Source organism: Eleginops maclovinus, chromosome 11 (genome assembly GCF_036324505.1).
Source record: "Eleginops maclovinus isolate JMC-PN-2008 ecotype Puerto Natales chromosome 11, JC_Emac_rtc_rv5, whole genome shotgun sequence".
Lineage (NCBI taxonomy): Eukaryota > Metazoa > Chordata > Actinopteri > Perciformes > Eleginopidae > Eleginops > Eleginops maclovinus.
Window position 1 is genome coordinate 22,105,053 of NC_086359.1, and position 12,698 is coordinate 22,117,750.

The 12,698-nt window shown below is 39.8% G+C and overlaps 1 protein-coding gene across 2 annotated transcripts; it reads right to left on the minus strand.

The window, feature by feature from the left end:
* Positions 1-4,107: 4,107 nt before the first annotated feature.
* mpzl2b (myelin protein zero-like 2b) lies at positions 4,108-10,237 on the minus strand. Of its 2 annotated transcripts, none has more exons than XM_063895340.1 (5): positions 9,933-10,237; positions 7,587-7,756; positions 6,976-7,186; positions 6,255-6,480; positions 4,108-5,240 (listed from the first exon to the last, which is right to left on the minus strand). In XM_063895340.1, the coding sequence occupies exons 1-5, from the start codon at positions 9,991-9,993 to the stop codon at positions 5,075-5,077; spliced, it is 834 nt and encodes a 277-aa protein (XP_063751410.1). In that variant the 5' UTR covers positions 9,994-10,237; the 3' UTR covers positions 4,108-5,074. The 2 variants fall into 2 exon arrangements, with proteins under 2 accessions (XP_063751410.1, XP_063751411.1); XM_063895341.1 differs by having other exon boundaries at positions 6,255-6,423; positions 9,933-10,222.
* Between the last annotated feature and the right edge of the window lie 2,461 nt (positions 10,238-12,698).

The window sequence follows — 12,698 nt, forward strand, 5'->3', positions numbered from 1 at the left end:
GAATGCAGACTCAGGCACTTTTGTCAGAGTGTTTGTGAAGATCAGAGAAAAGTTCTGCAGTGCAGGTTGAGCAGGAGGGGGAGTGGTGCAGCCGGGGCCAGGGCCAGACACACAGTCCCATACCAAAGCTCTCCATTCATAAATAGGCATGTTCTCTCAGTGATAAACTAAAAGAATTACAAGTAGCTCGGTAAACCGTACAGTTGTTATTCTCTATTCAACTTACACTGTTTAACATTTAGATTTTCTAGATGGAATGAAACTCTGAAAGCGGTTACCTTTTTAAAAATCTTCTATATTATTGATAGTGAGAGATGTTTTTCTGATGATTGCACTTTCCTCTACTCCCCTCCCCCCTTCTCCAGAAAGGCATGCTCCTGCTGGGACTCATATTCTCCTGGCTCAGGATAATCAACGTCCCCTGGTGATGTGTGTATGTGTGTCCCATTCAATGCCTCGAAGGTCAAACTATCCTGTACATCATGAGGCTTTCATTACTCTAGTGTGATCAGTGTGATGCAGCTGCAAATACATTATGATATGAGACTGTGTGTGTAGTCATTTCTCACAATGGTACAGCTCCTTTCCCATAAATGTAACCACACATCAGTCATTGACAGCTGACCAATAGCATCTGTCTGCACTATTCACTGCAGGACATGGCGCAGGAAGTGCTTTGCTCAGAGCTTCCAGATTTGATGAGTAGAGGTTAGACCTGGCTAACAATGCATTCATACACTTAAGATCATATGCCTGTCAAGCTCCACCTATTACTGGAAATAGAAGGTGACAACACAGTAATGATGTCTCATTGTTATGAGTTCAATAGAAGAAAAAAGGTTGATGACTGGTTAATCAGAGTTTCCTATAAGGAAAAGGGAAGTGTGTGTTAACTGGATGCAACTGAGACCATGTGACAAAGCTTGCCATCTGAGCCGAGGTGCAGTTACACAGGCAAAGGACAAGGGGACAGCTACAAATCCATTGTGGACTTAACCTCCTGATGTATTTTCCTCAGCTTACAGAAAAGCTCTTTCCTTAATATAAGAAGAAAAGGTAACGTTTGCAACTCTAAGAGGATGCAACTGGAATTGACTTTGCTAGATTTAACTTTTCAAAGACAGATTCAGGTATTTGTCACACAGTATATGTGTATACTGTACATTACTTTGCAAATGATTAACGCTGCAATCTGTTTTTCGTTTGAGAAATGTATCATGCAAATATGCGGATGTTTTAGAATGGCATCTTGTTCCTTTGGTAGGTCATGCTAAGTTTGAAATACCTATTATTTGTGTCAACTTTGTGAAATACATCTAATTCAGATGTCAGCTGTTATACTATTGCATTCAATATCATACGTGAGATATATTTGATTGTAAGGGGAAACAAAGTATTGACACAACTCTCTGAGCAAAACTAGCAGAAATATCCAAATTAAAATCTAATGTGTGTAATTGGCTGATGAGTGCACAAGTCTATCTTTGTTCAATTAAACAGTAAGAGATTTGATTCAGTTAGAACCTGCCGGGCTGAACAAAATAAAATGAGCTGTAAATTACAAACATACATCAATAATAACTAATATGGTTCATAATAAGCATATATGGAAGTAGGTGAAGTGTGGTGCTGGGTGACAGTATAGATAGAGTGGGGGGTGGATTGATGGGTGTGGAACTCTAAAGTGAGAGATCATTTGGCCGGGCTGCAGGCTCACCGCTCTCCTCTGCAGGCCCCTCCACTGGAGTTTCAATGCAGCAGCGATGGGAACCCTTCCAGAACTGCAAAGGAAAAAAAAAAAAGCAGCATTTTGCTGCAGAAAGACAGGGTGCTGCTGCAGACCTGTGCAGGACAACACAGAGTGCTTATGTACAGTAACACAAACATAACCACAGGGTATGTAGTAAACATATATGAATTATCATGGGTCCCATATTATTAATAGATGCCATGTATATGCAACCTCAGCATTTAAAAGCACGTAGGTGTCATTTGCTCTTACTGCAGCAAAATCTGTGCTGCTCCAAAGGAAAGAGACAAGGACACACGTGTCAGCGCTCTGTGCGTTAGAGCAAAACACAATTAAAACGTGAACTCAGTGGTGGAAATACTATTCACATGTTTTACTTTACTACATTAAAATGTTTCTGCTACTTGTATTATAATTGTATTGCATAATTTAACAGTAACTGCAGTACACTGTAAAAAAGAGAAAGCTGTTGTTGCAGTTAAATAAAACTGGCAGCTGTGGTTTCCTGAATTTCATCACATTACATCAATACAACTTTTCTTACGGTAATATTGGATTTTACGGTTGGGGGTTGAGTTTGACTCAATGTATAAATACAATGTAAAATTGTGTTTTTTACAACTTACATTGTCTATAATTAACATAATACCTGAACCTGTTACCTAGCAGCAGTTAGTTCTTGCAAGGTATTTCAGAGATTGCACAGGTGTTTACAGTCTGTCAGGAAGGAAAGCATCTTTGCCTGGGGGGAAACCAACCTTAAAATCTAGTATTACCAAAAACTGTGAGCCGTTTGTGCCCAGCAACAGAACGACACCAATGGTTCCCAATATCTGTTACCATTTCTAGGTTTTATCCAAAACAAAACGTCCAACAAACAAAAGGCAACGAAAAAGTTCCTAAAAGCTGCTGTAGCCAGATGGTGACTAGCTGAGTTTGTAGTGGCTAAACTGAGCTACAGTTAGCATAACACATTGATTTCTCTGAAAGAAAACAAGAATGTGTAATACATGAGAGGCTTCATTGGTGCAAGATAGCTCCTACAGGCGTTAGTATAGACCAACACTGAACTAAAAAAGAGTAAATATTGGACTCACATTTATGAGATAGCTATTTAAACACTCGTGCTAAATGCTGATAAATAAGCAACGTTTGCTGAATAGATGGAAATATTTACTCAGAATTTGAAGAGACGTTAGTGTTCTGTTCACAACTTCTTTATGCTGCCCCAAAAATAATTACATTTGAGAAGTTAAGAGGAATCACTCTAAGATGTTGCACATTTAAGTAACAGAGGATATACAGAATTACTAATACTGAAGTACCATAAGTTGTACTCAATGATGGCAGATGTACTGTTACATGCTACCTCTGGAGGACAAAAATGACAAAAACACCCAGAATGATATATAGCAGAAAATATATATATTGTACATTCTATCCTGAGGGACAGGTAGCTAATTCACTCCAGTGCATTTCTGTGCATACTGTAAAGGCGCACACACACACACACACACACACACACACACACACACACACACACACACACACACACACACACACACACACACACACACACACACACACACACACACACACACACACACACGTTATTCAGTAGTTGTTACATAGAGGACTCTAAAGAAAAAAGTTAGTAAACTACTGTTTCTTTCAATGTGTTTAGTAGAGCTTGCTTTCATTTCATACAAAGTATTATGTATAATAGAAGCTTGTGTAATCAGGCAGGTTCCCACATGCCTGAGTCCCTCTCTTACATTACTTGAATAACTATATTGACAGCACTCTTTTTGTTTTTAACAGGACGGATATGAAAGCATAGATTGTGTCTAAGTTTAACTAATAATACTTAGTAAACACCCCTTAAGGACAATGAAAGGGGGAGGTCACGTTACCACCAGGAGGCGAGTGTGTGTTGTTTTTAATGACTCAACGCTCCAATCCCAGCACTGGAAAAACACTGGCATATTTCAGTGAGTTATAAAGCGAGTGTCATAACAGCAATGCTATTTTTATATTTGTTCAGTAGGTGTTAAAAGATCCTTTAACCTTTTAAATAGTGAGAATAATTCAGCCAGTTAAAATATCTAATTAAGTCATTTCAAGACCGGCACCTCCATTTTGCAACTGTAGGATCCAAAGGTTATAAACTGAGCTTCAGCTGTTTGAAGGCCAGGAAGTGTGAGTGTAAGTCATTGTCCTGTGTGACACGTACAGGAGTGGCTGATGGTTGGAATTTCACACTCACTCACCCAATCTGTTAGCCTATAGAGCCGGTCTCTTCCCACACACTGTACGCTTTCAAAAATAATAATTGAAATACACTTCATAATGCTCAATAATTTTAAAAACAATTCTTTATTCCATGATAGGTTGGAAATATATAGACAACATTTCTAGGGTTAATATTTCTTAAAAAACTGTGTATAGTTCTGCATATTTTACACTATGTACAAAATCTAAATACACAATCACTCATACAATTTAGTAAACCCCTTACTTTGTTCATCACTCATAAATCACAGACACACTATGCCACAGGTAAACCGTTTCTTTCCCAAATGAGGCTTTTTGTACTCTCAGCTGATGCTTTTAAAGATTGAACCTGAGCATCATTTAACACCAAAGTGGAAAAAACAACGTGTCCACTAGCCAGTGGAGGTTAAGCAATGAGCCAAATTAAACTGGCTCTTCTCTCCTGAAAAAATCCATAGTACATTTATTTGACATGAAAATTCACGAGTTTTCACTAAATTGATATAAAGGCAATAGAATTCCAGAAGCAGTTGTATGGAAATCCAGTCAAAACACCACAAAGAAGCAAAGTTACAGGAGACACAAACAACAAACTCACTTCCATCAATCCACATCCATACATCACACAGAACTCAAATGGAAACTCCACCTATTTTACATTTCAAAGTCTGCTAATAGTTGTGTGAGGGTTTGTAACAACTTTGTTTTATAAAGTATTGCTGTTTGCTTTCATTTGTCACAACTTTTCTAAGATTTTTAATTCTTAATCCAAATTGGAGCCATGCAAAAACACCACAACTTTTTCTATAAAAATGTAAGGTTCGGGGTGAGTTATATTTTTTAAAAAAGGCATTTGAGGGTGGGCATTCCTTTAACATCTACTCTTCAACATCTATTCAAACTGTAATTTCGTGACCATAATTCACAAAACTCTAAAAAAAAAAGTCAAATAAATTACACATATACTAACCATTTAAAATCATGGTCATGAGTTGAAAAAGTCAGACGTTATACCTGGAAACACGATAATAATCGAGCAAGTGTGACAATTTAATCACCACCGTCATCGTCGTCGTCATCATCATCATCATCATCATCATCTTCAAGGCCTTCCTCTTCCTCATCTCCACTGCTGGGTTCAGACTCTTCATCATCTGAGCTAACAGGTTCTTTCTCCTTTTTGAAAACTGTGAGATGAACGGCCTCTTCAGGTGAGCTGATGCAACCCCCACAAAAAATAAAATAACTCACACACACGTAAACAATGAAACAGACTTTTCATGGGTATCCGGCAGCAGGGAAAGTCAAAAAGTGTTAAAAAAGCTAAATAAGAAAGATGGAGGCATAATACAATAGAATACCCAAAACCTTTAACTCAACAAAGAGCACCTCGGAAAATTGATGTACTGCTTCTTTCCGTGGACAAAGAGGACCATAACATAAATTTGTGAACATTTTTCCAACAAATCCAGTTCTCTGGGTCTCAAAGTGTTCACCTGTAGTCACACATCAAAGTGGCACAAACTGTGAAGCAGCAGTTGTTGTTGCAGCTACTGCTCACAGTCAGAAGGAAATGTTTTGACTGGAAAAAAGTTGTTCAGCTTATCTCCATAGCTCCAAACCTAGACCCTCAACAGCAAGCAGTCTAGAGGAGAAGACTCAATTCACCGCAGCAGTATCATGTTTGAAGTGCTCTTTCTGCAATTTAGGGATGTAATCAAGTGTTTGTTTAAAGTTAGGATTTATTTAAGCCTTATTCTATAAAACCCATGATTTACAAAATAATGATCTAAAAAATAAATCACACGGTACTATGATAAAGTAACTAATCAATAGAGAATAATGCAAACGTGTGCACTGCTGGAGTGAATTGAGGACAATGAACAAGCTCCAAGAACAGCAGGTAGGTAGGAAAAGAAAGCTCCATATTTACATCTCCTCAACAGTTTGTAAAACTCTCAATGAAAAGTAATTACAATCACTGGCAAACCTTTGGTAAAAAACATGTAAAAGTGTATGGTTTGGTATTATTGCAAATGGGATATTAAAGCTCTAATACTGAAGGAGATGAACTACAATAATATCACATAGGAGGAGCAAAAATGGAAGGAATAGATGCATCACCACCCTCAACTTTCATCTGTGTTTTCCAGCAGAGTAGACCCAAACAGCCAATGAGGCTCAGCACCAGTCCGGACAAGAAGAGGAGCTGCGGCTCTCCGGCCCTCACCAGACGGTCGGGTCCTTCAACTCGTGTTCCCGCACTTGCATCTCAGGGTCGGACTCCACGTGTTTTCTCCTGCAGAACTTCACCGCCATAACGATAAAGAGGAGGATGAGGATTAGGCCACAGGCGCCGCCAACTGCTACTGCCAGGATGCTGATCTCAGAGAGGGAAACTAGAAGCAACAATAATCTCCAATCAGTGATCACAACGGGTAAAAGCTGGGTGCTGCCTGGTGGGAAATTTGAAAAAATACAGTTACAAGAAAAAATTTTAAAACGCTGTCTGAGTGATTGAAGCAATACTTCACACCAAGAAAAATAGATTTCTTTATAAATGATTCCCCCGTTTTATTTTTAATTCTTAGAGAAAGCGTTGTTCTTCTTGCATATCTCCATACGGACGAAGAAATCCAAAAATGGAGGAAGATTGGTGACGTATTCAAGTGAATGGGGGCATGTGTTATACCACTTCCACAGACACAGTCTAAAGATTCCACGGACATGCTACTGATCCAGTCCGGAGTGTATTGAAATTGAAATGTAAAAATGCTCATTTTAGTTTTTCACTTCATGCCGTGGTCATTCAAAGTGATCTTGAGCCATACACTGAACCCCTACCTGTTCCATTGAACCTTGACCCCTGACCTCTCTGTTGAAAGGCCTGAGTAATGCATTGTACAAATAAACCTTTAAACAATTCTTAAATGTTCTTTCTCCAGTCTAACCTTTTTTGACCACACTGAGGACAAGCTCTCCGCTGCTGCCGTGCACATCGGGAAGGTTGCGCACCTGGCAGATGAAGGTGCCATTAAAGGTCGGAGGCACCTCATGCAGGGTGATGGAAGCATCCTTTCTCATAATATCTCCCGACCACACCGCGTGGCCTTTGAAACGCCCTTCCATGGGAGGGTACGGTTGCTCTTGGTAGTAAAAGACCTGGAACATAAACACACACACAATCCATAGGTGTGCAGAAGTTCATTTTAGAAAGCATGAGACTATTCTGCAAAGAATAACCCATGTTTCTGTAGCACACAAAAATGTTTAATAAAAGTGCAATATTGTCTACTGATAAAAAATGCATAGTGTTTTTTTTATTTACAGGGTATCATACAACATTATGTGTAAGTGTCTTGATATTTTCTTATACTCTTAACCAAGATCTGGTTTAATCGGGCAAATATATTTAGAGGCTGTGGTTACAAAATGGAGAAGCCATATTTCTGATCTTAACAATTACAACTTTTAAGGATCTATCAAAAATAAAGACTTGGTTTCAAAAATAATTTCATTAATAAAAACAACAAAAAAACACTTTCAAACAGTTTGTACACACCGACTCATCCGAATTAGAGTTTAGGGCTCTGAAAATCCAGGACACGGTGACAGACTTAGCTGACACTGGGTGACTGGAAGAAAAGGTGCACTTGAGTTTCACATCCGTCCCGTTGGCTGCTTCCAACTCTTTCGGAGTGTAAATAATTATTCCACTGACATGTTGCATCCCTGTAATAAAGACCAGCAAGTAAGAATAAATATTCATCGACAATAATGAACAACATATTTTATTCCTTAGTTCCAAACAAAGTTGTCACTGCGTATGTAACAAACAACATGTCCATGATAGTTGAGAGAACGCCTCAGATAGCTGGTGTTCATTGTTTTGTACGTTTTTGGGACGGAAACTGCCCACAATCTATTCTACAGCCACTTCTTGAGATTGTAAGAGCTGGGTTTTGTCTTTCCTCTATGACTTCACTTCAGGGCTTCGGTACAGCAAACAAGAGAGCAAATAATTCAAATAGTCTGAAAGCTGCTACGCCTACAATTGGTTAATGATTGCATATGTGTGCAAGTACAGAGGGTTAGATAGAAACAACATTTACAGGAGCCTTCATGAACCCAGGTGGTATTATTCAATGGGGGACATTTTTTAAAAGGTTTACTACAGTTAGGGTAATTTGGCAATTTTTTTAATCTCCCTCAAGGGGCCTGGTACGGTTAAATATTTGAGTTGAATCTGCATCACACCGTCGGTCTCAGTGATGAACAGACCTCAGGATAAAAGCTTTCCTTCCAATGAACCCAGGACAAAAAGAAGAAGAAGCCTGAAGTCTAAAGAATGTTCTGTAATCCTCTACATGGAGGGATACAAAAATTAAATCTTCTATTGATGGTAGTTTTTGGTAGGGCTGGGCAAAATATACGTACTAAAATCAATGTGGTGAAATAAGACTAGATATATTATTTGGATTTTTTCATATAGCATCTTCTCTATCTTCTCTACTGTAGATGCAATTTGTCAAATATTGTGATATTTGGTTTTCTCCCATTCACCCAGTCCTAATCTTTGGTGGAACATGGTCAGTGTCTCTGGATGGAAATCTTACAGGGACAAAGTGCAATTCACACAATAATTAAATACACATTTAAGCCATTGAGCGACCCTATATGAGACTTTATTCAATGATTTGATGGATTATTTATTCAGATGTAAAGCTAGTTGTATAGGTTTCTAAGTGAGCATAGTTCCTATTAAAAAGGGTTTCTTTGTTTAATTCCTGATAACTTGATATTCTAAATATTATCACTTCCTCTTTTCGATGCCACACCATGTCACACCATTACTGACCAGAGAAAGCTTTTTTACTTTTGTTTCGGTGCCCATGGAAATACATCTGAATAAAATGTGTTTAAACCAAGACTGGCAGCAAAATGTTCAAGCTTTGTTTGTAATCGTTACAGTCTAATCACAAGGGTGTGGTGCAGGATTATTTTATGGTGTAAAAGTGTAAGAGTGCAAGCTCATCAGATATTGCTGGTTAGATCCACACAGGAAGTCTAAGCACATATTTATAAAAAGGTATTTTAACAGATTGTTTTAAACATTCCCCTCATTGTGTAGAGATTAAGGCTCACAAAGTAGTTTGAAGTAGTTTTGTGATTAACTGAGAGTCTAATATCATCCTAATAATGGAGTTTCAATTCAGTGGAAAATGTAGTGGAAGCTCCTTTTACTAAAACAGATCAGTACAGTATTTGCCGGGCACAGATTGAGCAGTAAAACTGAAATAACCACCATATAACTGGGCATGAGCTTGTTTAACAGCCAAATACAGTCTATCAGCAGGAAGAAACAGATAGAGGAATACGTTTGAGAAGCAGAGTCACAGCTGGACTTAATAAAATACATTTAACATTTGCAATTGTCCAAATAAATATCAATGACAGTTCAAATGAAAGACTTTCCAATTGCATGGCTTTGCAGGAGTGTTGCGTGTAAAAACAGGTCTGTGCTACTTGCAAGAGAAGTTTCGTTTCAGATATTCATTCGCCCTCAATTGAAAAAGCCTGAGAACATATGGAGTGTGACAAAGCCTGCTCCATGTTATCTGTTAATTGTGACGCCATGAGAGTGCTTATCAAACAGACAGCCTCGCAGTGTCACTACATTCTCATGGTGGATATCGAACAACTCAACAACAAGAGTAAGTCTAACCATGTCGGTCAAAGACTCATCTGGAATTCCAGAAAAGCCTGTGTTTAACAACAAAGCAGACAACACAATATACGACAGGTGTGTCTAAACCTCTAAAAACAATACTTTCTTCTACATTATTTACTTTTGTTTTTGGTTACATAATAAGTGGCCTACTCGCTGCAGGAAGTTGTTGAAACTCACCTGGCAGCACGAGTCCTCCCAGCAGAAGCAGAGGCCATATCCGAAACATGGGATAACACATTTAAACTGCGTCACCTCCGGCAGGTTAGTTACTCTGTAAAAAGCCTCTTCGTGCACATTTGTTGAACGGAGGCATGAACCCAAACGTCCCCGCGGAGTGTCGGAAAGAAAGAGCTGTGTGTCGGTGGTGAAACATTGAGACAGTGAGTCACTGTGCGCACACACCTGATGGGCGGCGTCTACTGCCTCACCTCTCCTCTGGTAAAACCTGTTGGCATACCTACACATGGCCTGCCTCGCAACGGTTCCTGTTCAGACTCGCTGTCAGCGCCACAAGGAGCGTGGAAGTGTAGGTTAATGAGCACGAGCAGTCGGTTTTGCTTCATAAGTCCACTGGCGTAAAGTATACCCCCGCAGCCCCCGCGAGGCGGGGGGGCCCCGGCCCCCCTCATATGAGAACGGGCCCCCTACCTCTATACCCCAAAGCGGCCGCCGACAGCATGTTAGATTTCTACTAGAGCGGCCGCGGCCGGCCGCAATTTTGAAAGACACTACATGAAATAATACTGCGCCAGTGGATACATGAACAACTTACTTTTATTTTGAAACCCGGAAATTGGGTGTGTTGTCATTGACTTTTCTGAAGTATTTCTTAGCTAAACCTCGCTACTGACTGTGACTGATCGCCTGAAGATTACAGTGTTTCAGATGCCGTCGTGGCTAGCAATCAGAGCAGACACATCTCTTCTCACAGGATGAGACCGTATTTTTGTGCACCAATGATGACAAATCATCACGTTTGTATGGCAGTGATGTAAGAAAAGTCTAAATAAAAAATACCTATTCAAAATAGTAATATTAGTATCCTCCTGTTTGCTCTGACTAGCTAAAGTCTTCGTATGTCGCAGAAGTGTTGGTTTATAACTAGCACAGCCTCATCGTTCTCTAAATTGGTAAGACATCGCCAGATCAACGACATTTGAATGGATTGTAAACCCATGGCACTTTTATGTTCAGAGATATGTAACATTTAATTATTGGTCTGTATGGGACGTTCAAAAAAGCTAATTTTCGCGTTACCGCTTATGGAAATGTCTGTCACTTCGTGACTTTCGCAACCTCCAAAGCAAGCTCCCGCGTCTGTGGGTGAAAGCTATTTTGTGCACAAGTAACAACGATGGTAATCAGATGTGTTTTCTGTTTATGAAAGTCTGAAGAAACGTATTTTAAAATGTTTTATCGTTCGTCATCTCACTTTTCATGCCTAGTTTGCCAGCAAACTTGCTAGCTTGTCTTGTATTTACTTGTCTTAGACTGAGGTAATATTAGTCTGATGAGTTCGAGGTTGATACTAGCTAGCTATTGAATGCATCAGCCTCATCGCTTACTAAACTGATCATATTTAGATAAATGTATAGATAAACATGTATAGTTAAAAAAAACTGTGAAAATGAGTCACTGTTTCATTCTCACTTCTAATTATTCTTCGTTTGTGTCTACTAGTACAAGTTATTCAAATACTCTCCATTCTTTTTTTTTTAGCTGTAAGCTCATTGTAAAAGCAGTAGCTGTGTTGTATACAGCTTTCCCGGGCCGCTAGGGGGGGCCCGTGTTCGTCTCCCGATATGATTCAATGCACGAAATATGCGATCTAATATTACGCGCCATTTCACCGCAGAAATGAAGCGCACCAGAGAAAAAAGTGGTGCTCAAAAGCGACAAAACAAAAAGAAAAGAGATGAATTTACATCCACACTGCCCAAAATTTCATCTGTTTTTGGGAGAGTGCAGCCTAACTCTCCACTTCAGGATGCACAATCAGGTAGGGTCGTGGAAAAAAAAAACTAGCGCAGTTACAGTAAAACGAGGCAGTGGCCTGAGGCAGCCTCTAGCCTCCACTAGCCTCCATGCAAGCTAAGCATCAAAGTTACGTTTTGTATTGAAAAGAAGTAAATAACATGTGACAATTAAACAAAGAGAAAAAAATACTTAAGTAAAACGTCTAATTGTTTCTCTCATTTAAAACGCAAGGGAATTGGATTTTCATCCATCCGTCCAGAAATGTCTTAAGCTAACATGTAGGCCCCTACAGCTCCCTCGTAGGCGTCTGTGTTAAAAACTTGCGGAGAATTTGTGACATGGCCGTGAGAACCCAAAATAAGTTCTGAAATGCAATCGGACTCTTCAAAGGGTTAGCAGCAGACGAGGAGGGAGGGATCGCTGCGCATCAGACAGACGCTGAAATCACAGGCGCATGCCCTTCTGCATCGGATGAGGAAGATGCCGTGCATCGGGTGGCTGCTGATGGCAGAGATAGGCATACCGCAGGTGAGGCTCTGGCTGTGCCGTTGACTCTTCTTCATAAAGACAAAGCATCAAAGTTGTTGTTTTTTATTATTGAAAAGCAGTAAATAGCCTGTGGCAATTAAATAAAGAGCCTGAAAAGACGCTGAAATCACAGGTGCATCGGATGAGGGAGGAGATGCCGTGCATCAGATGGCTGCTGATGACAGAGATGCGTGTACCGCAGCCGCAGGTGAGGAAGATGTCTCTGGATGTGCCGTTGACTCTTCTTCAACTGAGGGAGAGACCATTACGGGGCCTGAAGAAGAAATCCGGGACAGCGAGAATGTTGGGAGTGGGACTTCTTCTGATCTTGAATGCGCTGTTGATAGGCCTTCTGATCCTTACCCTAGTGACAGGGCTAATTTCCCTGTTGACATCTCTGACAGTGATGTTAAGAGATCGATTATAAAGCAGGGGCCA

Excerpts from the sequence above, each read along its gene's own strand:
- mpzl2b (XM_063895340.1), bottom strand. The coding sequence starts at position 9,993 with ATGTGTTATCCCATGTTTCGGATATGGCCTCTGCTTCTGCTGGGAGGA. Across the intron at positions 7,757-9,932 it reads GGGAGGACTCGTGCTGCCAG|GGATGCAACATGTCAGTGGA; the intron begins GTGAGTTTCAAC and ends TCTTTATTACAG. Across the intron at positions 7,187-7,586 it reads ACTCTAATTCGGATGAGTCG|GTCTTTTACTACCAAGAGCA; the intron begins GTGTGTACAAAC and ends TTTATGTTCCAG.